This window comes from Oryctolagus cuniculus, chromosome 11 (genome assembly GCF_051225735.1).
Source record: "Oryctolagus cuniculus isolate XC-2025 breed Fujian yellow rabbit chromosome 11, ASM5122573v1, whole genome shotgun sequence".
Classification (NCBI taxonomy): domain Eukaryota; kingdom Metazoa; phylum Chordata; class Mammalia; order Lagomorpha; family Leporidae; genus Oryctolagus; species Oryctolagus cuniculus.
In genome coordinates this window covers 72,129,694-72,156,948 of record NC_142877.1, presented here as the reverse complement: position 1 = coordinate 72,156,948, position 27,255 = coordinate 72,129,694, and the positions used below count along the sequence as shown (strand labels likewise).

The following is a 27,255-nucleotide window of genomic DNA, read 5'->3' as shown; positions in this document are numbered from 1 at the left end:
TATCTATGGCCCAGCTACGAAATCAAAGATTAAACTATAGTGTGTTTATCTTGAATCGAGATAATTACTTCCTAAGTGTGTAAGGTCAATTATTAAGCTGGAATGCTACACTGAAAATATACTAATTCATTTCATTTCCAGGAAGCAAACTTCAGACAGAATTTACACAAATCATTGAGACCAACTATATTAGTTGTGCAAATTTTTATTTAAATGCACTGGAAGAGAAATGAACTTTTAATTCAACTGAACTGTATGGAAAAATCAAACAAAATAAATTAGACCCATGTTAAAATAAAAGGTCAGCTAAATGTCCAAACTGAAGGACATAATGGGCACAGATAAACATGAACTCCACAGTCTTCTTAACGAGGTTGAAGTCTTTTCAAATACAACTCTGCTATAACTGGTCCAGAGATCAAGAGCATACATATGGGAATGCTTAACAAGGATGGTGATCAGGAACACGTTTCCTATAAAGAAAAGCATCCATGTAAGAAAAAAGTCAATAGTGAAAAATGAAAAGCGTAATTTTAACCAGAGTTTTACAGTAAATAGAAGCAAAACCACAATTCTAGCTTTATTAAAACCATTATATGCCAGTCTCTACAAGGACACTTCCACCTCCTAACATTCATCACCATGTAGTGAGAGCACATCTACATGGACTGGTACTCAGCAGTTCTCAACTTCTCACTCAGATATATTCTCCAGTGGCCAGAACTGTGCAGCTGCAGGTAAAGTTACCTCCTATGACACCAGCATCCCACATGGGCACTGAATCGTGTCCTGCCTGCTCTACTTCTGATCCAATTCCTTGCTAATGGCCTGGGAAAGTTAGTGGAGAATGGCCCAAATGTTTAGGCCCCTGCTACCCATGTAGGAGACTCAGATGAAGTTCCTGGCTTCAGCCTGACTCAGCCCAGGCTGTTGTAGCCATCTGGGGAGTGAATCAGCAGATGGAAAACCTTTCTTTCTGTTTCTCCCCCTACCACTCCCTCTCTGTAACTTTCAAATAAACAAACAACAAAAAATGCTTTCCCCAAAAGTTTACTTTATATTTTCGACTAATACATGTATTAGGAACCTTTACCACATTAATAAAATACAATTACTTTGAACTAGAATTACAAATGCCAACAGATAAGTCTCCATGTTCTACTACCTAGTTATTAAATAAATGCAGTTCCCTTTTGTCGTCTGAATGTATTTTTTTCTGAGAATTAAAAGCATCACAGTACCTTGGTGCTGCTTTGATGATGTTGTCCACACGTAGAATCACCTCTGCTGCTTCAGCTGCACTCAACAGAACTTGTCGCTTCACTTGGAAACTTTCTGTTATACCCAGTACTGCCATATCCCCAATAGTACCTTCTTTCATATCTGAAAAGACAAAGTATTTACTAACCGATCTTAACAATCAGCATATCAAAACGACTAACAAAACCGATTTAGTGCCTCAGCTTATAAAAGCACTCGAAGTTTCCAAGTTACTCCGTGCTTCTGATCCAGCTTCCTAAGGCACATGGAGACAGTGCATAATAGCCCAAATAACTGGGCTCCTGGCAGTGGCCTGACCCAGCCAGGGTGTTGCAGGTACTAGGAGAGTGAACCAGCAGGTGAAGATACCAGTTTTCCCCCTCCTCTCTTGTCATTCTGCCTTTCAAATAAATAAATCTTAAAAGAAAAAAATAAGTAAAAACTAGGTGCAGGTGCTTAGCCTAGGTAGGACTTTATCAACTAGGAGTTGAGATGTCTACATTCCATTTGCCAGTGTGTCAGACCCAGCTCCATTCCTGATTCCACCTTTCTGCTGATGTTCACTTGGAATGAAGGAGGTGATGGTTTAAGTAGCTGGGTCTCTGCCATCCACATGAGACCTGAACTAAATTCCCAGCTGCTGCTTTTGGCCTGGCCCATGGCAGACCTCTGGGGTGTGAACCAGAAGATGGGAGCTCTTGCTCTCTGCCTCTCAAATAATACAAACTTAAGAAATGTATTTTGTAAAAATCTGCTCATTACTAATTACTGTGGAATCTTAATATTTGAAAGATATTATTGGAGTTCTCTTGTGCAGATGGGTTATCTATTCTGACACAGCTATTTTTCTAGCATTTTTTAAAATGTTTAAAAGGCAAGGGCCTTGAATTCATATCTTCCCATTAAAAAAAAAAAAAGATCTGTGAGTTACTTCTAACTACTGAAAAGTTCCACTTTATTTTGGTTTATCCATTTAAATCCCGTGGTCACTAATACTCGATTAGGTTTAAATTTTCTAACCACTCTTATAACCCCTATGGAGTCACATTTGGCAGTACTGAGAACAAATTTTTCTAGCACTTTGTAAAATGTTTACAAAGGCAAGTGCTACAAGAATATTTTACACAGTTACCTTGAATTCATATCTTCCCATTAAAAAAAAAAAAATAAGATCTGTGAGTTACTTCTAACTACTGCGAAGTTCCACTTTATTTCTTACCCAGTCCAGCAGTTACATTGCCTTCACTGTGAGCAGCTCGGAGCTGTGCAACCAGATCTGCACTGTCATAGCCTGCATTGTCAGCTATGATGGTCGGCAACTATGAAAATGAAGATAATGAATAATGATTAACTGTTCTAAGAACCACTGATTTACTCTTAAGTAGGATAGTATGAGTTATTTATCTGAAAGGTAGAAGAGGGTAGACACACAGAGATCTTACATCCATTTGTTAACTCCCAAATGGCCGTGATGGCTGGGGCTGGGCCCGGCTGAAGTCAGGAACCTGGAACTCCAACTGGTCTCTCTATACCCTGTATCAGAAGCAGAGCAACCAGGACTCAAACCAGCACTCAATCCAGCTCCCTAAAATGTCTGAGAAGAAACGGAATATAACCCAAGTACTTGGGCTCTTAATACCCATGTAGGAGATCCAGAGTTCCAAGCTTCTAGCTTCAACATGGCCCAACCCTTGGCTGTCTCAGCCATTTGGGAGTGAACCAGTAGATGAAGATCTGTCACTCTACCTCTGTAATTCTGCCTTTCAAATAAATTAATCTTTAAAAAAATACCATTTGGAAATAATGTAAAAACACTATTTCCTTAAAAAAAATTTTGAGAGGCAGAGACAGAGAGGGAGAGAGGCTTAGACAGAGAGAGAGGTCTTCTATCCTCTGGTTTGCTCCCCAAATGGCCACATCAACTAGTGAGAGACCCAAAGTCAGGAGCTTCCTCCAGTCTCCCACACAGGTGCAGGGGCTCAAGCACTTGGGGTCATCTTCCACTGCTTTCCCAGGCCTGTAGCAGGGAGCTGGATCAGAAGTACAACAGCTGGGACACAAACTGGCGCCCATTTGGAATGCCAGTGCCATAGGCACAGCGGAGGCTTAACTGTATACCATACCCTACTTCCTTTTAATTACTGCTCATGAAGAGGATAAACTCCAAAAACAAATTTAAAAAATTTAAAAAAATGTGTTTTTAGATTTTCTGTGTAGGATAGAAAAAGTACTCTTCTATATGGGGACCAGTGTTGTGGCATAGCAAGTTAAGCTGCCGCCTGAGAGGCCAGCATCCCACATGGGCACCAAGAAAGACCTGGCTGCTTCACTTCTGATCCAGCTCCCTAATGTGCCAGGGAAACAGTAGATGCCCAAAATCCTTGGGTCCCTACACACACAAGGGAGATCTGGAAGAAGCTCCTGACTCCTGGCTTTGGCCTGGCTTAGCCCTGGCCACTGCAGCCATTTTGAGAGTAAACCAGGGAATGAAGATCTGTGTCCTCCTCTGTGCAGCACTTTTAAATACAGAAAACCCCAATCTCTTACTACCTTACCATTCTTAGCGCTTTAGCATAAGACTCCATTGCAACAGCTTCTTTGCCTGGTGTCCTATTGGCAAGCTGTGTCACAGCATGAGCCATCAGCATCTCAGAGCAGCCTGCACATTAAAAGTCCCATAAAACATGGTTATGTCTGTTGTTTCCAAAACACTTAATGATGTCAAATACTTTAAAAAATTAACTGCAAAGGCAATATGAAATTCATATAAGAACTATTAAGACAATTTATGACTAACATTGTACAATAAGAAATAAAATATATTCATTATTTTCCAAATGCTTACCTCCTCCATAAACTGTTCTAGAATCCTTGACAGTTTGGGCAAGAACACAAAGAGCATCATGCAATGATCTTTCTGCTTCATCTAAAATTTGCTGAGTAGCACCACGCAAAACAATAGTGCAGGCCTCACCTGAAATTAAAACATAGTAGCCATGTCATAGTGACCACCTCATCATAAAACAGCTTGCTTTCTATAATTTATGTAGGTGTTGGTTATATTATTAGAGTTAAAAATTTATGTTTCCACTACTATTTACTCTTCTTCATAAGTTCACAATGGTTCTAAATTATGGAGGGGAAAAAACTCTAGGACCAACACACACTCTTCACAAATGCATGATAAATCTGAGGTTTCTCTTAAACTAAATTACAACATGCACATGCTTCTCCAGAGTTCAGACTAACAGAGTATCATATTCTAGTAAACGCAGTTAACTCCTTTGGCAAGTATTTAGGCACCTTGCCCAGGACCTACTTCAGCACTCACCAAGGGCAACTCCAGAAAAGTGAATGAGTTTGTCTTCTCCAATCATGACTTCCTCAATAAGTTTGCAACTTCCAAGCTTCACCAGCTCTGGGTGATCAAATGTAGAGGCAATTTCACCACCTATGAACATAAACAAACATTAATTCACTGCATGACAGTGTTTTGTCTTACTTTTCATCTCCCTGAAAAACAGCATCAGAGATATCTTTCATCCCCTGGTTTACTTCCTCAGACACCTGGTTTTAACAATGAAGGGTAGGGTAGGTTAGGCTAAACCAGTAAATCTAGCTGGGGGTCTCACATGGGTGGATAGGGCCATCATCTGCTGCATCGTTGGAGGCACTAGCAGGAAACTAGATCAGAAGTGAAGTGCTAACAGTCAAACCAGCACTCCTGATGTGGGATAAAATGTCCTGAGCAGCAGCCTAACCCAGTGTACTGCAGGGTAAACTCTGCCTGACAGGTTTAAGATTTTTCTAACAAGTAACAAACACGTTAACCAATGTTTTAAAAACTGATTGCTTCCTATTGCCAGGCAGTCTTTTACTCACTTTATGTGGGTCCACTATTCAATCCTCACAATAATACTGTAGGGGAGATTCAGTGCTACTTCATTTTACACAATACAAATGAAGCAGAGATTTGGTTATTTCCCCAAGATTACACAGATAGCAGAAGCTGGGATTCAAATCTAAGCATGCGGGCTTTAGACCTATATGCACATACCCACTACCTACAAAGGTTAAATTCTTTAGACTTTTTTATCTCTAAGCCTGAATTTAAATTGAATCTAACCTAGAACACTAAACTCTTTAGGATAAAATTTCCCAGCACAGGACATGAAATATTTAATCAATTCATTTTAGTCTTTGGGGCTTATATCTACATTTTCCCTTTCACACTGGAAATCAATCAGACCAGACACTTCATTACATGCTTAACTAAGCAAAAATTAAAATTTCTATTTCAAAATCCCTTTCTCCTGATTACTCTTTCAATAATGTGGTTTGTAACATTTTAGTCATCCCTTCTTTCCTACTCCTTATGGTAAATCTGAGAAATCAATACTTTTTAGCTTTCTATTGTACCAAAAATTTATAATTTTTGTCTTCTAAATTCTACTAATTCATACTCTTAACTTGCATACCTGAAGTTGTTTTCAATTTTAACTGAGGGGCTGGCACTGCAGTGTAGAGGGTAAACCCACTATGTGAAATGCTGGGTACTGGTTCAACTCCCAGCTGCTCCACTTCTGATCCAGGCTTCCTGCTAACTGCCCACCAAGATGGCCCAAGTACCTGGGGCCCTGCCACCCACCTGTTGAGATCCAGAAAAAGCTCCTGGCTTCCCATCGTTCCGGCCCAGCTCTGGCCATTGTGGCCATTTGGGGAATGAACCAGCAGATGAAGGTCTTTCTACCTCTCCCTTTCTCTGTAATTACCACTTCTCAAATATTTTTTTTAAAAAATAGTTTAAAAACTATTTTTTGGTTGAAAAATTTCTGAAATGGCTTTATATCTCAGATGTGAGACAACACATCTGAGACATAATATCCAAAACTAAGACTTAACTTGGCTTCTGAGAATTTTTACTTCATTTTTCTTCATCTACTCATGCAACATTTCTTGACATTTCCAAGAACCAATTTCACACACCTTAACAACTGAGCTTCTGAGGACAAGAGCCATCATGGGGTCAATTTCACAGCCATCCACAGTATGTTTTCTGCTGGCTCTATGTAGTCATTTCATGTTACCAAGTCCTTGTATCAATTTATTCCACTAATGTGACATTCATATTTGTCTTTATTTTTCTTGCTTTAAAGGATGAGTTTAGGCTTTTAAGGATTTTTAAAGCAGATAAACTTATGTAGAAGTAATAAAAGGAAAAAGCCTCTTTAGATAAGGAGACTATGCCATTCAAATTATTCAAAAATTACTTAAGAAATCATTCTGGGTTGAGACTATGTTCTCTCCAAATACTGTTAACTTTAATTTCTTCTAATGATCATGGTAGCTCCGTCCTAATGTGACATTACTAGCACTTCAGGCCTCAAAATTCACCAAATCTCTCTAACTCCGATTTCCAGATCTCATGTGTTCCAGCCAACTCATTCATTTTCAAAGACCTGAAAATGAGATACAGGTCACTAAACTTGGTTTGCACAAATCTACTTTTAAGATTACTCTGGCCTGCGCACGGCTCACTTGGCTAATCCTCCATCTGCCGCGCCGGCACTCCGGGTTCTAGTCCCGGTTGCTCCTCTTCCAGTCCAGCTCTCTGCTGTGGCCCGGGAAGGCAGTGGAGGATGGCCCAAGTCAGCGGAAGGAAGACCTTTCTGTCTAATTCTGCCTGTCTTAAAAAAAAAAAAAAAAAAAATTTTTACTCTAAAACCCATTAACTGGGGCTGGGGTAGGTGTTTGGCCTGGGGGGTAAGACTCCACAACCCTGGGTTCAACATGCAGCTCTGCTCCTGTCTCTAGCTTTCTGCTAAAGTAGCTCAGTGTGGCTTAACTGGGTTCTTCTCATGCAGAAAGGAGACCCAATCTGAGTTCCAGACTCCCTACTTCAGCCTCAGGGCAGAGGTCACTGCAGTTAGGAAGGGAACCAGAACACAGGAGACCTGCTTCTAGGTCTGTCTCTCTTCAAATAAAATAAAAACAAATAATACACTAGACTATGACCAAAGATTCAGAAGCAGGTGTTGTGGTATAGTGTGCTAAGCCACTTGTAATCCCAGAATCCCATATAATCAGAGTGCTCACCCAATTCCCTGCTAATGAGCCTGCCTAAGTGCTTGGGGCCCTGCTGCTTATAGAACTCTTCCTTTAAGTTTTTTTTTTTTAAAAGACTCAAGATTCCTTTTCGGGGCCAGTGCTATGGCACAGCAGGTTAAAGCCCTCACCTATAGTGCCGGCATCCCATGTGGGCACTGGTTTGAGTCCCTGCTGCTCTACTTCTGATCCAGCTCCCTAATGCGCCTGAGAAAGCAGTGGAGGATGGCCCAACTCCTTGGGCCCCTGCACCTGCATGGGAGACCTGGAGGAACCTCCTGGCACCTGGCTTCAGATAGCTCAGCTCCAGCCATTGTGGCCAACTGGGGAGTGGACCAGCAGATGAAGGACCTCTCTCTGTCTCCATCTCTCTCTGTAACTCTTTCAAATGAACAGTAGAATACATCTTTTTTTAAAAAAATTGGTATTATGGGTTTGAGAGAAAAAGCTAGTAACGGTTAACACAACAAAAAGAAATGTATACCTAAAGTGAATTAAAAGGTACTTCAAAAAGGTTTACTGGAATTAACAGGTAAATTTGTCTTGGTAAAAACGAACTGAAATCTATGCATTTCATCAAATACTTTCCATGAACTTTCTGAAGACCTCTTGTATGCATGGACTTCGAACATACCATTTACTTTATTTCCATGAAATTTTTTGAAGTACATTTGTATTAAAAAATATTGTAACTAAATTAAAGGTACCTAAACATGGAAATCAGATTTCAGAGTAACTGCTTAGATTCTAAGCTCCTAAAAGGGATTTATTTGTATTCCCCACAATGAGTTACACATGGTAACACTCAGTAAATCCAACAGCAATTATGTCTGCTAGAAATTCATCTTTTTTCTGTACCTGTAACAAGAGCTAGGCGTTCCACCCCTGCAAAATCTGCATGCTCAATTGCCATGACACCAGCAGCACCAAAGAGCTGTTCAGGATAATTATAAATTAATTGCCTGAAAACAAAACACATAAAACATTACGTTTAAAACTATCACAAGATAAACTACATAAGACTAAAACATGTAGAAACATTTTTACCTCCCCACTAAAGAAATGCTAATCAGAGCAATGTATCACTTTTCATCTCTATGAATCACAATATTAATACAGCCTTGCTAAAACTGACTACAAATGTTACGTAATGAAGCCATTTAAAAGAATTTTTATATACAGTAAAAAAACACAACTTGCCAATGACTTAAACGTCCACTAGTAGAGTGTGTAAATCACAAGTTGCTGAGTAAAATAAAATCCATAATTTTAAAAATATGCATAACAGATCCTAAATAATAACGGATTTAAAGTATTTCACATATTTTCATAGAAAAATCCTCTGTAAATAATATTAGGGCAAATACAGACCTGTTAATAAAGCAATTTATCCCATGCTTAAGAATACGTTCAACTTTCTCCTTCATTTTTTCCTTTTCTGCATGTTCTATTTCTGCAACTTTTGCTGTAGAATCAACCCTTACTCGGGAACCAAATATCTAAAAGTATAAGTAAAACATCAGTTTCATTACTTTTTAAAAGTCCCCTATTTCCAACATTTCAATCACCATATACATGAGAAAGCATATGTGTTTAATTATATATTCATAAATAAATCTTTCAGTGCAATTGATTCCAACCATCAGAATTTGAATTAATGTAGCTACATACCTTTATTTTGTCTGTATCCATTCCAGTATTTGCAATAAGAATTTTAGCATTTTCAATTCGCTTTGGCTGATTTACTCCAATTTTTTTATCCAACAGAAAGCCTAAGTAAGCAAAAAAGTAGTACTATATCATATACTTCAAGTCTGCATTAGTTCATCTTTTGAACTGAGGTGGTGGTACAAGGGAAAAAAATCAAGGGACAATGGTAGCCTTCCAAACCTGGCTCAAATCAAGCCCCTGAAGCTTATTGGCTATGTAACCTTGAGATACTCATCTGTAAAACAGGAAAACAACTGGCGGCACTGATAAGATGCTAATTTCCAAATATAACCCTACTAATCATATGAAACACGTTCAGTAAGATTTCAGATCCAAACATTAAATCACTATTATCTTGAATTTTCTGCTTAATTTAGCTGAACCTAAATCCCTACTTTCTGGGCCATCATCTTGAACGAAATGACAAATTCGTATCACAACACCTGGCACAGAACAGACATTCAAAAACACAGCTTCTCAGGTAAATATTATCCATTTTAAGCATCCTTCCCTGCCAAAAGCCTTTCAGAAATGCTACAACAGCCCTTTGCATATTAATCTGAGCATTTTTACAATTACTATACTCTTTTAAAAGGAGAAGTTGTAAATTACAACCTAACCCTTTTTTTCCAAAGGGAATACCTATACTTTCTACAGACCATTTTGTAAACACACTATGAAGATACTTTGAAATTAAATTATTTTGGGGGGGGCTGGCCCTGTGGCACAGGTTAACACTCTGGCCTGAAGCACCGGCATCCCATATGGGCACTGGTTCAAGACCCGGCTGCTCCACTTCCCATCCAGCTCTCTACTGTGGCCTGGGGTAGCAGTGGATGGCCCAAGTCCTTGGGCCCCTGCACCCACATGGGAGACCTGGAAGAAGCTCCTGGCTTTGGATCGGCACAGCTCCAGCTGTTGCAGCCAATTGGGGAGTGAACCAGTGGATGGAAGACCTCTCTCTGCCTCTCCTCTCTGTGTTAACTCTGAATTTCAAATAAATAAATCTTTAAAAAATAAATAATTTTGGGGCCGACGCCATGGCTCACTTGGCTAATCCTCCACCTGCGGTGCCGGCACCCCAGGTTCTAGTGCCAGTTGGGGCGCCAGGTACCAGTCCTGGTTGCCCCTCTTCCAGTCCAGCTCTCTGCTGTGGCCTGGGAGGGCAGCGGAGGATGGCCCAAGTGCTTGGGTCCCTGCACCCGCATGGGAAACCGGGAGGAAGTACCCAGCTCCTGGCTTTGGATAGGCACAGCGCCAGCCGTGGTGGCCATTAGGGGAGTGAACCAGTGGAAAGGAAGACCTTTCTCTCTGTCTGTCTGTAACTCGGTCTCTCTCACTGTCTAACTCTGCCTGGCAAAAAATAAAAAAAATAAAAAAATAATTTTGGAACAAAAAACTACTATACTTGCTCTTAACCAAGAGGCTGAGAAGTGATAAGCAAAAAACTTTACAATCTGCACGTATAGGAGTCTTCAAAAAGTTCATGAAAATGTTATGAAATATGCATAAATTTCCAGGTTTTGTTTACCAAAATGAACTCATCTTCTAATTCCATTTTCTACAAACTTTACATTCATGCAATCCTGAGAAAAGTGTCACTTGAGAACAGTCAACTTTTAGCAAAAGAAAACTACCATTTCAAAGCTGGCATTGTGGCCCAGGGTTAAGCTGCTGGCTGTGCTATTATCAGAATAGCAGTTATAGCCGGCGCCGTGGCTCAATAGGCTAATCCTCCACCTTGCGGCGCCGGCACACCGGGTTCTAGTCCCGGTTGGGGCGCCGGATTCTGTCCCGGTTGCCCCTCTTCCAGGCCAGCTCTCTGCTATGGCCAGGGAGTGCAGTGGAGGATGGCCCAGGTGCTTGGGCCCTGCACCCCATGGGAGACCAGGAAAAGCACCTGGCTCCTGGCTCCTGCCAGGATCAGCGCGGTGCGCCGGCTGCAGCGGCGGCCATTGGAGGGTGAACCAGCGGCAAAGGAAGACCTTTCTCTCTCTGTCTCTCTCTCACTGTCCACTCTGCCTGTCAAAAAAAAAAAAAAAAAAAAAAAAAAAAAAAAAAAAAAAGAATAGCAGTTTTGGTCCTGGCTGCATGGCTTCATAAGGTGCCTGGGATAAGTGACGAAAAGATATACCAATTACTTGGGCCCCAGCCACCAGAGGAAACCTGGAGTTCCTGGCTTCCTGATTTGGTCCGGCCCAGATCTGGCTGCTGTGGCAATCTGGAGAATGGATGAGCACAGAGAGGCTCTCTGTCACTCTGCGTTTCAAGCAAGCAAATAACCTAAGTACAAACCACAATTACTGTTTAGGCTGGAATGGTGTGTGGACTACAAAACTGGTCGCAGTACCTTTTATGTCCTTAAAAACAAGTTTTCTAACTTTGAAAAGTGTCACTGGTCCCAACTGGCTAAAAAAGGATTTATTCAGTATTCAGCCCTCAAAATCTGAAGAAAACTTCTTTCCCATATTCTATACACATACCTTCATCTAAATAGGAATCGGCCAAACTTCCTCCAAGCTTCTTGATGATGTGAATTGCCTCCAGATTACCAGAGCCCTTCAGTCTGAGAACAGCTTCCACAGCTAACTTAGTAAAGTGATCTTTGTGATGAGTAAGCAGTTTTGAGGATAATGTTGTTCCTGCAATATTCATTAAATCCTGACGGAACTTAACTTCATCAGAACTAAAGAAAAAAAAAAAAAAAAGAAAAGAAATTCATACCTACTCTTCAAACACTTATCCACCCTAGTTTACTTCTCAAGATTCATCAAGATAATTTGACTCGATATTTTACCCTAACTGGGTCAGTCTCTAAGACCATGTGAAAAGAATTAAACCTTACCAGGTGTTAATGCAATATACACACTGGGGCAGGAATCTGGCACAGAGGTTAAGCCACCATATGGGACACCTACATCCCATACAAGAGTGTCTGGGTTTAGGTCTCAGCTGCTGATTCCTGCTAATAAGAACCCTGGGAGGCAATGACTATGGCTCAAGCACTTAGGTCCCTTCCACCCATGTGAAAGACCATGGATGGAGTTCCCAGCTTCTGGCAGTATGAACAGTATAGACAGTACCAGCCGTTGCGGGCACTGGGCTGTGACCCAGTGGATGGAATATGTCTCTCTTTTTCAAATAATTTTTTAAATGTCTGTATTTTATTTGAAGTCAGAGTTAGAGAGGGACAGAGAGATCTTCCATCTGCTGGTTCATTTGGGTCACCCATACGGTTAACAGGGACACAAACACTTGAGCTGCCATCCACTGTATTTCCCATCAGCAGGGAAGCAGATCCATAGCAGATCAGCCATGACACGAACCAGCAAACATATGGGATGCCAATGTTGCAGGCACCAGCTTTACCCACTATGCCACAATGCTGAACTCACATAAAAATTTTTTTTAAAAGCTTTAAAACTAAACTGCTCCCCACGCCTCCAAAGTACAAGAAAAGGCAACACAAAGTAATATCAAATGCTGTCAGAAATGTGAGTAAACATTGTTATATGGCTACCAGGAGTGTAAACTAATTATTTTAGTAGGCTTATTTGGTATACATCAGTAAAACATGCATGTATCTTTGGACCAAAAATTTTACTTCTGGAAGCATTTTGGGGGTTCCAGGTATGTCATAACATTATTTTATTTCAATAATTTATGCAAAGAAGACTGGAATTCCAAACTACCTTCAGTGGCCATCTGAGGTAGGTCTGATTATTTTGGAGGCTACAGGACAATAGGATCATGCATAGTTTTCAATGTTCTCTAGGTTTATTGCATTAAACACGTTATGAAAGAATGCAAAACATTTTAAAAAGCAGTACTGTGGTATAGTAAGGTATACTAACCCATGATCAACTGCAGAACTCAACAGAGCCTCTCTCGCAGCCTTTGTGGCTTCTCTCCATCCAGCAATGATGGTCTGTGGATGGATCTTTTTTGCAATTAAAGTTTCTGCTTCCTATTAACAAACCATTATGTTAAAACAGACAAATTTAATAAACACTTAACAAGTTAAAAATGAAAATTAACAATTTGATTACTGCTGATATGCAAAAGCATAGCACAAAAAAAACACTTCACAAAATGAAGTTAGAATCAGTAATTCTTACCCTTAGTAATTCTGCAGCTAAAACAGTAACAGAGGTGGTGCCATCACCAACTTCATCATCTTGAACCCTAGACATATCTAGGGAAAAAAATTAACTCAAAATTACATCTATCCACAACCAATCCCAATCTCACCTATCTATGTTCCTCACCTGACAACTCTGAGATCTAAAATATTTTACTACTGCCACAGTTCAAATATATCTCCCAAAGTTCATATGTTATTTATTTTTTTAAATAAATTTATTTTTTAAGATTTATTTATTTGAAAGAAAGTTACAGACAGAGGCAGAGAGAGAAGTCTTCCATCCACGGGGGCTCATTCCATAGCAACGGCTGGAGCTGCACGGACCCAAAAACCTCCTTGGGTCTCCCACACGGGTGCAAGGGCACAAGGACTTGGGCCATCCTCTACTGCTTTCCAAGGCCATAGCAGAGAGCTAGAGGGGAAATGGAGCAGCCAGGACTTGAGCCGGTGCCCATATGGGATGCTAGCACCACAGGCACCAGCCCCATATTTATTTGAAACAGTTACACAGAGGGAGAGAGAGATCTGCCACCCACTTCCTAAATGGCCACAATGGGCAGAGGTAGGCCGACTGAAAGCCAGGAGCTTCTTCCGGGTCTCCCGTGTGTGTGGCAGGGGCCCGGATTGGAGTGGGGTAGCCAGGACTGAAACCAATGCCCATATGGGATGCCAGCACTGCAGACGGTGGCTTTACCTGCTATACTACAGTGCCGGCCCAGGTTTAGGTGTCAGAAAATTTATTCCCAGAGCCAGAGAGTTGTTCCACATCTGACCCAGCTCCCGGCTGATGTGCCTGAGAAAGCTGCAGAAGGCCCATGTACTTAGGTCCCTGTACTAAGACTCAGATGAAGCTTCTGGCTCCCCTCTGGCCCAGCCCTGATCACTGTGGCCATTTGGGGAGTGAACCAGTGGAAGGAAGATCTCTGCCTTTCAGATCAATCAATAGATCTTTAAAACAAAAAAAACTTAATTTCCAGTATAGCCATGTTGAGGTGGGACCCTTAGATTAGGTCACGAGGGCTCTGCTCTAATAAAGGGACTGCCATTATCTCAGGACTGGGTCAAGATGAAAGGATGAGTTCAGGCCCCTTTCCCCTCCAGCACAGACACACTCATCCATGTGATGCCTTCCCACCATGTTGTAACACAGCAAGAATGCCTTGCCCTTACCAAGTGTGACCCCTAAATCCTGGGCTTCTCAGCCTCCAGAACTGGGAGCCAAACAACTTTCATTGTTTGTGGATTTCCTAGTCTGCGCTATTCTCACAGCAACGCTAAAGAGACTAAGACACCTACCAATAATTATATGGTACTCCTGAACCTTTTATTAACAGTAATTTTAAGAGTGGTATAAGTCAATTAACAAGTACAGTTAAGCCTATCGAAGAAGAATAAATTAATTCAGAAATTTAACAACGACTCACCAACTAAAACTTTAGCAGCTGGATTGTCAACACCAATGTTTTTCAGAATAGTGGCACCGTCATTAGTTACCATAAGAGAGGCTTCTCGTCCACTGCTTAGAAGAATTTTGTCCTAAATAAAACATATTGGGTTCAAATTAAAATATAAATGGACCTTGAAGAGCACCCAGATCAATCAGTACTCCAAATACTGCTAACGTGTAAACACTCTGGGTGACTACTTGGCAGTATGCAAGTTTATAATGTATACTCCGCAAGCAAACCTTGGTATCTCTACCCCTAGAAGCACAGAGAGAGACAATCTGGGTTTCAGCACCCTTAAGAGCAGAAACAGTGATTGCCATTTAATATCCAATAGGACTTGGATACATTCATCTTACTTTTATAATTAAAACTTGGGATATTAAGAGGTCTAAAATAATATTAAAACTACGAAAAGAAAATTCCCTCTTTTCCTTACCATGCCCTTGGGTCCCAAGGTGCTCTTTACCAAGTCTCCAATGGCGATGGCACCAATGAAAGACGACTGGAGTAAAAAAAAAAATCAGAGATTGTGAGAATTCATTTTAGCCTTAAAGAACAACTTTACCTCTCAAACAGTAAGAACGTCAGAAAAGGGTTTACCAGACGAGCTGTCTCCGCTCTTTCTTCATCAGCTCCAGCTTTGAAGATGTTAACAGGCGCAAGGGAAAGGGACGCCTTCAGAGGAAAACCAAGAAACAATCAGTTTGAACAACAACTCTGGAACACATATATTTACATGCCTTCCACTGGATTTACAAGCAGGTATCTAAGAGAACATTCATTTACAATACGGCGATTGCAAACAAATTCAGCTTCCAAGAGAGGCGGGATCAGAAAGGTACTGTGCCGTTTTGGGTAACAAGCACGCCAGGAATAAAAATTACACACCCGAGAGGCGGACTACCGAGCAGGGCAAGACCAAAGACGATCTTAAAACAAGAACAAGGCCCGCAAAGGTTGGGGGACACGAGCCGGACGCCCGCCGGGGAGGCAGCCTCCATCTTTTACCCTCGGGCGGCTCCTTCCCCGCCGCCCCAAACCCCGCCCCGAGGGGGAGGGCGGGGCCGGCGAGGCGCTAGAAATTTCTCCGGCGAGGCTGAGGCCCACGTTTCGGGGTCCCGGGCTCGGGCTTGTGGAAAGGCCGAGTCTGACCAGACATTGGCCTTACGGAACCACTTCTCCGCCTGGCCTGCATGGACGGCTCCACTGGCTGGCCCCGCGCGGGCCACACGCGCGGCCCGCGCCATGTGCGGCGGGCCCAGGAGGCCGGCTCGGGGAGCCTGCGACGCTGGGAGGCCAGAAAGAGCAGGGGGGCGGCAAGGCATAGCGGGGCACGGCCGGGGTTGCGAAGGGACAGGAAAGAGGTCAGACTCACCATGGTTCCGAGGAACTCGGGACACGAGCGATTCCCTCACAGCCCGCGCCCGGAGCCAGCAGCGAAGAGAAGCCGGAAGTGACGCCACACGCTCTATCGCGAGGGCAGGGCCCCGGCTCTACGAGACCGGAAATGAGCCCTACGCCGTGGGGCGGGGCCTGGGCTCGCGCTCCCGCCCCCTGCGGCGCCGCCGGCTCTCGTCTGAAAGAATGGCCTGGCGGATTCGCAGAAACAAAGAATTGCCGCCCTGTTTCGGTTGCCATGCCACGGAGTTTGTGCCCGTATTTTGTCTTAAATTTAATACTTAATTTGTGTTAAAAGCACATATATACACAGCTATATACTACTAAGCAAAAAGCATTCCTCACATCCCATGCTCTTATGGTGGGCAACCTCTTCCGGCTTCCCAGTTTCTTTTATTTGTCATATTCGTGAATGATATTTTTGCTTTATTCTCTTTTATTTTAAACATTGTTGAGCATTACAGAGGGAAACTCCCTTTGCTTTTGTAGAATCTTAAAAAGCTGTTTCAAATTGGATTTACACAGTCCAGAAAGACACAGTCATTTGAACTCCCCTGTTTGCTCATTTTCAGGTTTGCATATTATATTTTTTTCTACCTTTACATGATCAGGAGGGATTACAATCAATCCCAAATAATTCTTTTATTTAAAAAACTTTTCAGGGTCAACGCTGTGGAGTAGCAGGTAAAGCCGACACCTGAAGTGCCGGCATCCCATATGGGCGCTGGTTCAAGTCCCAGCTGCTCCACTTCTGATCCAGCTCCCTGCTACGGCCTGGGAAAGCAGAAGAAGATGACCCAAGTCTGTGGGAGACCCGGAGGAGGCTCCTGGCTCCTGGCTTCCCAGTCGGCGCAATTACCTTCATTGCAGCCATCTGGGCAGTGAACCAATGGATAGAAGACTCTCTGCTTCTGCCTCTCTGTATCTCTGCCTCAAGTAAATAAATAAATCTTAAAAAACAAATTTCTATTTTATTTGGCCCCTCTAAGATGTCTAAAGCAAAACTTTGTGTTTTAAAAAAATAATTAGGGGGCTGGCGCTGTGGCGTAGTGAGTAAAGTCGCCATCTGCAGTGCCAGCATCCCATATGGGCCACGGTTGGAGTCTGGGCTGCTCTGCTTCCAAACCAGCTCTCTGCTATGGCCTGAGAAAGCAGTAGAAGATGGCCCAAATCCTTAGGCCCCTTCACCCGCATGGCAGACCCAGAAGAAACCCCTGGCTTCAGATCAGCATTGTTCTGGCTGTTGTGGCCAATTGAGGAGTGAACCAGTGGATGGAAGATTTATCTTTCTCTCTGTCTCTCCTTTTCTGTAACTCTGCCATTCAAATACATAAAATCTTTTTAAAAATTTTACTGTAAAACGAGTATAAAAAAAAGTGTGCACGGATTTCAAAATTGTTTTGCACCCAAATAAGCATCTTTTAATTCCATCTCCCATAAACTTGTTGAATTATGTCCATACTGTAAATGATTTTCCACCTCTTTCCTTTTATTATTTTTTTTTGACAGGCAGAGTGGCAGAGAGAGACACAGAGAGAAAGGTCCTCCCCCGCCTCCAGTTCACCCTCCAATGGCCGCCGCGGCCAGCGCACCGTGCTGATCCAAAGCCAGGATCCAGGCGCCTCTCCTGGTCTCCCATGGGGTGCAGGGCCCAAGGACCTGGGCCATCCTCCACTGCACTCCTGGGCCACAGCAGAGAGCTGGACTGGAAGAGGGGTGACTGGGACAGAATCCGGCGCCCCAACCGGGACTAGAACCTGGTGTGCCGGCGCTGCAAGGCGGAGGATTAGCCTATTGAGCCACGCCGCCGGCCCCTTTTTATGATTTTTGTAATTACCTATGTAGGTAGGTTATAGCAATAGCTTTGACCTGAAGAAAGTCTTGGTGGTTTACAAAATATATGCTTTAATAACAATTTGTTGTGTCTGCTGGACTGAGCAGCATTGGGGATATCCTTAAATGCTCAATCTTGTGGGAAAGAGAGAATAGGCATTTTTATTATGCATTTTCTCCAAGGGTTTAAACAACAAGCATCTATTTACTATGCGCACAGTCCCACAGTGGGTGTTCTGCAAGCTCCCCAATCAGAGGGCTCTCCTGTCTCAGATGGTGGGGTACTCTGCTTTCCAGACAATGGAGATCCTGCCCGGATGGCTCCTCAGCTCCAGAGCTGGGTGTCACAAGCCCTAGGCCTCCAGATTTCTAGGGAAGGGCTTCTCAAACACCGTGTAATGAGAGGGCTTGTAAAAATTCCATTTGGTTCAGGCAAATACTTCAAAAAACACAAAATCACAGACTTGCATGTTCCAACACTGTCAAACTGCTGTATGTTTCCAAACAAACACAATTTGGTATTTACCTCGTTGTGACTGTGTGACATTTGGGGAATGAATAGAAGGTGTCTCTCTCGTCTCCCCCTCTCTCTGTCACTCTGCATTTCAAGCAGATGAAAATAAACATTAAAAAAATATTGGAGGGCCAGCATCGTGGCACAGCAGGTAAAGCCATAGCCAAAGCCGGCGCCATGGCTCAATAGGCTAATCCTACACCTGTGGCGCCAACACACAGGGTTCTAGTCCCAGTCAGGGCGCCAGATTCTGTCCCAGTTGTTCCTCTTCCGGGCCAGCTCTCTGCTGTGGCCCGGTAGTGCAGTGGAGGATGGCCCAAGTCCTTGGGCCCTGCACCCCATGGGAGACCAGGAGAAGCACCTGGCTCCTGCCTTCGGATCAGCGCGCCAGCCGCAGTGGCCATTGGAGGGTGAACCAACGGTAAAGGAAGACCTTTCTCCCTGTCTCTCTCACTGTCCACTCTGTCTCAAAAAAAAAAAAAAAAAAAAAAAAAAAGCCACAGCCAATGACACCATAAGGGCACCTGTTTGAGTTCTACTGCTCTACTTTAAAAAAAAAAATTTTTTTTTTTTATTTATTTGAAAGGCAGAATTACAGAGGGACAGATACAGAGGCAGAGAGAGCGAGTCTTCCATCCACTGGTTCACTCTCCAGATGGCTGCAGCAGAGCTGCACTGATCTGAAGCCAGGAGCTTCTTCCTGGTCTCCCATGGGAGTACAGAGGCCCATGTACTTGGATCATCTTCTTCTGCTTTCCCAGGCCATAGCAGAGAGCTGGATTGGAAGTGGAGCAGCCAAGACACAAACCTATGCCCGTATGGGATGCCAGCACTGCAGGCAGCGGGTTTACCCACTATGGCACAGCACTGGCCCCCTGCTCCATTTCTGATCCAGCTCCCAGCTAATTGCCTAGAAAAAGCAGTGGAAGATGGGTCCACCCACGTGGGAGACCTGGAAGAAGCTCTGGGCTCCTGGCTTCAGCCTGGCCTAGCCCCAGCCATCGTAGCCATTTGGGGAGTGAACCAGAAAACAGAATCTCTCTCTCTCACTCTGTGACTCTTTCAAATAAATAAATTAAAAAAAATTGGAGTGATAATTTTCTCAATTTTCCTAAGGTATACAGCTAATATGAGAATATGAGGTATGAGAAGACATTAACTCATCATATACAAAGTAGGTCTTAGGACTTAACTCTCTGGGGGAGGGGAGAGAGGAAGGGTATTAGCCCTGTTTCAAAGGCTGTTCTAAACTATAAATTCTTTTGAGGACAAAGACTGCCATCTTTATAACTAGCACAAGGCCCAGTCCATGCTCATTAATTAAATAAAAAGATCTTGTGAATAGCTACTGCCCTCACAACAGCCTCAAAGGGCAAATGCCTCAGGAAGTAAGTCCTTAAACTCCTGAGAACAAATGCCTAGGTTTTCCAAGACACAACTTCTGCCACCACTTCTTGGCCAATTTATGATTTTCTAGTGTCTGGCACATGGTAAGCACCCAATCTTTTGTGGGCTTGTCTATCCCTGCATTGTTTAGATTATTTTATCTCGAGCAAACTCAAATAGGCTTTGAAATACCACTCAGTGGAAATCTCAGGGCTGAGAAACTACTAGCTTGCATGACTACCCACATACAGTGTGATAAAGACTGTCAAAGATTTAAAATTTCACTTCGCTTTATGAAACACATAATCTTCAACTCTTATGTTCTCTTAAAAAATGAGACCATGATATGAGGCTAGGAAATAAAAGCTGTATCATAAGGTTTCAGGTGATGTGTGGAATATAAATACAGTCAAACTTAAAGTACTTTTTAAGAACTTTTATTGGGGTTTTATTGCAATCTACTTTTGGCAATAAGAGGAAAGTGACCATAAGAAAAACTCTGATCAGATATTATTCAACAAAGCAGTTTTTCATGAATGCTTAAGGTCAGTGTATAGTCAGCTCAGCTTCCAGTATCAGCTTGAGTACCTCATTATGGATATCTATGCCAGAATGACAATAGTAAGGCATTGCACGATGCTAAATCATCTAAGATTAAACCGCATTTTACATATTATAATTTTGAGGACAGTAAAGTATACTAATACTCTACAATAAATAAGGATTTTATTTTTAAAAATGTGTTGCTTAGCCCTTGTTGAACAAAATTTAATTATTAGCTTATTCGTTGAGTACTCCAGTTAATAAAGGTTTGATTGTACTTCAAGAACTCTGACTTTTCCAAAGATAAAAAAAATTAGTTCTTATTTGTTATGACAAAAATTAGGCTTAAAAGCACATTCACACTTGTCCTTAAAAGCACATTTTTATCATATATGAGATAACTTCTCATGCCCGACAACATGGCTTATATGGCAAAGAGTTATATGCAAAGGACAACTAGAGGGCTATCCTCCCATCCCCACTTCCTCCAAAACGCCACACTCGGCCTCAGTGTAAAAGGTATATTTTATTGCCATGCTACAAAATGTATGAAGTTGGCACTGATAGGGAGAAAGAGAACAAAGGGCAGAGAGGGACAGAGGGAAAATGAGGTTGTTACATACATAACAAGGTTTTGTTTTAATCAACAGTGGTAAGTTTTGCCAATATTAAAAAATGCAAACCAAAATTTAAAATGCTGATATGAAACAGCATTAAAATACAATTTATGCATAGTACAGTATCACTTATATGTCTTCTATTAGAGAAATATGGAATGTTTATAAAAGAAATTAACCATAGGGGGTAAAATTTATATTTCATATACAATTTGGCAATGGTAGTCCCACTGTTAGACAATTTTTATAAAAGAAAAAATTAAAAATCTAATAAGCTACCTTTATACAAAGTTGCTATATTTATGCCTTTACGTAGGAAAGAAACAACATTTATAATGCAAATCAGGACATACAATAATCTTACAATATTATACAATGCAATGAAAATAAAAACATAACACAAAGTTTGTCCTTTAGAAAATGTATACTTTGCATTTACTAATGCAAATGTGGCACACTGGTGACTACTGTACTATTAATACCAGTCTGTTTCCATGCTAGTCATTGTCCAATTGTCATAGAATTGCAATTGTAATGATGCTGCCAAAGAATTGGTATACCCCCAAAAAGTGAGGAAGTAGGGACGGGGGGTAGGCATGGAAAGAGCAGGGAAGACAGACAGGGTGCTGGTTTGGGCAGAATATAATATGGGATGTCCTAAAATATTTGTTAGTTTTTCAAGCCAAAACATTTTTTATTCATCCTGTCATTTCGTACCAATGCCTTTATTCAAATTTGGCAAACGTCAAGGAAAAGGTAATTAGTACCATATACCTCACATGTCAGAAATATGAATGAGATGGCAATACATGTTACTTCCGAGTGATGTCTCTCATGGTATGTCTCTTTCAAGAATATATTTATTTTTATACACACACACACAAGACATTGCACAAAATACTTGGGCATTATGGAATGGGAAGAGCAGAGGAGCAACTGGGAAGTACTTTTTTAGCTTGTTAAAACCTTTACCTTGAGACATATCTATGGTGGCACGTTGTTGGACAACCAAGAAAACATAAGGCCCCTGTCCCATTTTTAACAGAACATTACTGAGGTACATTTTTTATATGCCGTGCCACAAATTTTGGTGGGGGAGGGGGAGAGGGATGGTGGAAAAAAGAACACCAACTTGACTTATTCTAACGTTGAACTAGGCAGTAGGGCGGGGTCAACATTAATATCCATAAAAACAAAGATTGCTTGGCAAATTTTCATTAGTCCCAAATGTGATCTCTTCTGGATGCGCTGGGAAGTGAGAAGCTTTTTGCTGAGTCTTCAAGAGTAAAGTGCATATCTCATCACTTCACAGCAGCAGTAAATAAAAGGAACTATTTGCCAATCTTCCTGGAGCAAGGAAAGGCACCATATTTTCCTGTTTTAAAGGAAGATGACGCTGGGAAACAAAGACACTAAGAAAACACAGGTAACACCCATATCAGTTTCCAACCTTGGTCATGGATAAATGCTGTTTATGCTCTATGTGGTTATACAGGAGGATTCTATTTGGGGAGGGGAGAATATATGATCAATGATTATATTTCTAAAACCAAAAAGTGGGATCACATGGTCTATTAACATAACCAATTATCTAAATTATTTCTGCCTCAGAAACTCTGAGACATATGGCCACAACTGTATGCCTTTAAAACATCTCACTCTACAATGCACCTAGGAAAAGGTACATCCTCCCAGGACACAGCTTAATGCCCGTTACTAGACAACTGCCAAGGACGAGCTGAATTCTGAATTATTTTTCACTTAAATAGGAACATAGGTGACTTCCAGAAAGCATCTAGAAATTAACACCAGTTCTTAAGTGTCTTCCTAATTCTCCTCGAGTACCTAAAACCAAATTCTTAGCAGACAAACTGTTCCCATTTTCATTTTTAAAGCACAATGTATTTAAAGCATAAACTGTAATGATTACATTAGCATTGACTAAAAAACATAAAGACTAATTAGAATCTGGAGGAAAAAACAAAAAGGATGAGGGAAAGGAAGAATAAAGTAGCTTACCTCCAAAATGGATAAACAGATCAGCCCTTTGATTTGGAGTCATGTTCGGTTTTGACTGCTTATTTCAAAGAAAAACATGGGCATTGGCTCTAGTGTAATTCTTATTTCACATGACATAAATTTGGCACAATTAGCAACCTACCCAGCAGAAAGGATAACTAGAATAATACATTAAAAATGGAAACTGCATACCTATACCACTGCTCTTTTTAAGAGAACAGTGAACACTTTAGTGAGCACCAAGTTCACAGGGAAAAAAAGAAAAAAGAAACAAAAAACAAAAAATTCTGCTATGCGCATAAACCAATGGCACTGAAAATGATAAAGACATCTGTAATAATTTATTTTCTTTACAATGGTCCCACTCTATTCTGCTAATCCATTCACTGTTATATAATTAGGTAATCTGTTGAAGAAACTGAACACCATACGACACACTTGTTTTGTGCTAAGTTAACCTTAGCTTCATCTGGCAGATCCAGATCATAATCTCAAACTTTCTCCTGTTTAGAGAAAATTAAAATATTTTGTAAGGTCACCTAACCTTTCCACTCTATCTTCTCTTCCCTAGAGTTTGGGAAACTGGAATGCTGTTGATTTTCCAAGAGTTCCATATATGGATTCTCATCAGTTTATATAAAACTTCAACTCGTTTAAAATCCTAAATTATGACACCATCTCATCACTACCAGATTTCTACTGTACCTGCTATGCTGGCAACAATAGGAACATCCTACTAAAATCAAAGGATAACCAAGGACCCAGCTGCGAGTGAGAGGACAGCAGAGCTGAGGAGCGCTGGAGGGGGAATCATTGCTAAAGTGCTGCTAGGGGTGCCTGCTGAGAAAGCACGGTACCTTTGGGGAACTCTGCATCTTAAATGTAGCTTCTTTTATTTTCTCAGCTGCTAAAGAGATCACCTATGCACACAAGTGAAATTTTCCGTGGAGTGAATCTTTTTATCAACTTAAAGAGTAAACAGCATATAAATAAATACTGGACAAAGGCAACCCTGTTATAGAATAACAGTTAAGTTCCACATGAACCTTCAAAACCATAATTTGACAAAAAATGCAAACTAAGCAACAAGGAACACATAATCCAATTTCAAAACTATATACAAACTCAAACACTTTAAATGGAAAAAGACATTAAGCCACAAAATAAAGACATCCCAAACACCAAAGGGAAAAAACTGAAGATGAATGGAAACCCAACGGCACAAAGGCCTCCAGAAAACAACGTGTTGGCAATAATTGCTAGGAGAGAAACTTCCAAGATACCGTGGTTCAGATTTTCAAATGTTTTTGGGTAAAGTGACCTGAGACTGGTTCTTGAGCCTACTGTAATTCTGAACAAGGTATTTGGACACGGCCTTCAAAGGACATCATGAGATGAGTAAACAAGATCTTGTCTCCTTCCCGCCTTTCAACAACACACCAACAGCGAATCATATTCTTGGACACAAGACTGTCTAGTAACACTGAAGGCAGAGGAGCTGACTGGTACAAAAGGAGGTGTGGTACTTCTGTTTCCTTTACATGTTTTGGCTCAAGGCAAAAAGCCTTTAGTTACTGCAATAAAGGATTCCTCATGTTACATGCTGGAGGCCACATACTGTGAACAGTGAATCTACAGATATTATTATTTCCAAAGCCTAGAGTTACCTGTTAGCAATGCACATTACCAAGAGGCTTTATAAAAAGTTTTCAATGCCAACCATGGCTTACACATGAAAGATATGCGTAAGTTCAGAATATTGGATACAAATCAACCAGCATGTCATTCACTTCAACTCTCATTTTAAATAGGCACTGTGAAAATGGGAATGCTTCTGTACAATAATGAGTAGTATATAATGAAATTAGTGTTCTTTACAGAGTACCTGCTCTACATTAATTCCCTTTAAAGATGCACATGAAATATTCAGAAAAAAAAATCTGTATGAGTCTAGAAAAGGAGTTAGTGTTTAGAAATGAAAATGAAGCACTTGCATCTTCATTTTTTTAAAAACTTCACAAAGGTGCAAACAACATAATGCTTTCCAGGCTCACATGGGCAGATCAGTACTATTATGTCTGGTTTTCCTAGATGTACCATCGTCTCGTGGCAGTGCTTTCTGCAAATTTGACATAGCAGCAGTTCTCTCGATGTCTATCACAGCATACAGCTCTGTGCGCCGGGTCGGGGTTTGTGGAAGGGGGGTGGTAGGCGTTTTTGGAGTCTGGGGGTTGTCAGAGTCACTGCCACCTTCCAAGTCAACCTGTATGTAATTGAGCTGCCTGTGTTCTAGACTTGGGCGTCTGATATCAAAGTTAAAGACCGTCGGGGTACAGTCCCGACGCCTGGAATATTCTATTTTGTGAGCACTTGCCGGCACGCTTACATTCTCTGTATTTACATAGTTATGCATTGGATCTAGATTATTATGGTAGCCATTTAGAGATGGGGTCTTTGGTCCTAAATTGTCATCTTCATCCCTACTTAGCTTGCGGGCTTCCCAAACAGGAGGCAAAGATGGTAAATTTTCATAGTTTAATAATGCAGTTCTTCTCTGAGCTGAGTTGTTGATATTCTGGGTATCTGAGGTACTAGTGGATGTCAGACGGCCTCTCCTGACCCCTGAGGCACTAGGGATAGATAGCCCGTTTATATTTTCATACACCAGTTTGTTAACAGAAGGTGTGTCTCTTCGTTCATCACTGTCATAGCCAGTGTCCCACTCTGTGTTATTCGCACCACTCCCACTAACTTGATCTCTTCCAAGTTGCTCCAGTTTCTCTTTTTCCATTAATTGCTTTTGAACAGGGGTTGGTCCCAAAACAAACTTGACTCCTTCAGGTTCAAGAAGAATCTGAGGGTCCCGGTCTTCAGTACTACTTGGCTCCTCTTTGGGTGTGTTGCTTTCAGCATTAGAAACCCTTGCCTCCAATGGAACATGCACGCTGGTACGGTTTTTCCGCTCTTCTTGCACACCTGTAGTGTTGACATAGGTATGTACCTAAAGTGAAAAAAATCAATCAATACTTTATCTAAAAAAACAAAGCAGACTGCCTGAGTCTAGCAGTTAATTTCATTAACATTCTCTATCAAAAAATCTCTTTTCAAAACTTTTGTGCTTATTTTTTTTAACAAATAAAAAGGTGGGACGAAAGGAAAATGTCTTCCTAATTTGATGGAAGAATAACTACTTTAAAGTAGCATGCAGCATTATACTTCACAGTGAAATACAAAAGTATTCTGTGAAAAAAAAATTTTAAAAGTCAAGAAAATGGGGAGTTTTTTCATTTTCTTGATGTTCTGGAAATCTTCATCAACGCATGAAAACATTACTCAAAAGAAGGAAATAACAAGTATTGAAAACAGATAAATTTATCAGTATTTACTGATTTCACTGTATAAAGTGATAAACCCTACTTGAGTTATGTAATATACTTAGGTATAAAATAAATATCATCTAGTTAGTAATTATAACTACTTAGAAAAGCTCAATGGTATTCTGAGGAGACAATAAAAGAATCTGGAAGTCTATATAAAAAATTTAAAGACTTAAAAACACAATGCAGGGGCCGGTGCTGTGGTGTAGTAGGTTAAGCCACCATCTGCAGTGCAGGCATTTCATATGGGTGCATGTTTGAGTCCCAGCTGCTCCACTTCCAATCCAGCTCCCTGCTAAGGCATCTGGGAAAACAGTGGAGGATGGCTCAAGTCCTTGGGCCTCTGCACCCACATGGGAGACACGGAAGAAGCAGCTGGCTTTGGCTCGGTCTAGCCCCAGACATTGTGGCCAGTTGGGGAGTGAATCAGTGGATGGAAGATCTCTTTCTCTAACAAATCTTTATTAAAAAAAAAAAAAAAAAAAAAAAAAGGAGGAAAGAAAGAAAGAACAAAACACAAACCAAGAAAGAAAAATATAATCATCACTAATAATATAAGTAACTTACTAAACAAATCCAAAGACATTTATATTAAATAAATAAGTGATCATATGACTTACCAAAGAAAAGTATAATTAATACACAGATAATCTTCAACCAGATACGTCATTCCACAAATGAAAGCTAGTCAGAAACCCTACGTACCTCCAGAACATGGCAACAACAAAACCTACTTCTCTACTAGTAGCTCACTGATTATAAAGACTAAAATATGCACAGCTGTATAAATTCTTAACCCACTGAAAGCTCTTACTGATAATGTGAGCTGACCACTTGGTGTGCTTTTCTTCTTCTACAGATGCACCTTTCTTATGAATCCACAAATTACTGTAATTCTAAG

The 27,255-nt window shown here is 41.2% G+C and overlaps 2 protein-coding genes and 1 long non-coding RNA gene across 7 annotated transcripts in view; 1 reads left to right on the top strand and 2 right to left on the bottom strand.

The window, feature by feature from the left end:
• Window positions 1–203: 203 nt before the first annotated feature.
• Window positions 204–16,127, bottom strand: CCT2 (chaperonin containing TCP1 subunit 2). Its single transcript, NM_001142262.1, is given in 16 exon segments — window positions 204–473; window positions 1,242–1,383; window positions 2,480–2,579; window positions 3,816–3,919; window positions 4,106–4,234; window positions 4,592–4,711; window positions 8,224–8,327; window positions 8,737–8,864; window positions 9,037–9,137; window positions 11,559–11,761; window positions 12,930–13,042; window positions 13,194–13,270; window positions 14,644–14,755; window positions 15,104–15,169; window positions 15,268–15,342; window positions 16,043–16,127. Coding segments are annotated over 16 exon segments (1,608 nt in total). The 5' UTR covers window positions 16,046–16,127; the 3' UTR covers window positions 204–442.
• A 122-nt stretch (window positions 16,128–16,249) lies between these two features.
• LOC149123521 (uncharacterized) lies at window positions 16,250–17,025 on the top strand. The gene is made up of 2 exons (XR_016216882.1): window positions 16,250–16,637; window positions 16,728–17,025. It is a non-coding gene; the product is annotated as an uncharacterized LOC149123521 (long non-coding RNA).
• Window positions 17,026–20,219: 3,194 nt separating this feature from the next.
• Window positions 20,220–27,255, bottom strand: part of FRS2 (fibroblast growth factor receptor substrate 2) — a 120,052-nt gene continuing 113,016 nt past the window's right edge. For all 5 annotated transcript variants that reach the window (XM_070052611.2, XM_051845655.3, XM_070052609.2 and 2 more), the window contains one exon: window positions 20,220–25,978. In XM_070052611.2, the coding sequence (XP_069908712.1) occupies window positions 25,028–25,978 (951 nt within the window). In that variant the 3' untranslated portion in view covers window positions 20,220–25,027. The remainder of the gene's footprint in view (window positions 25,979–27,255) is intronic.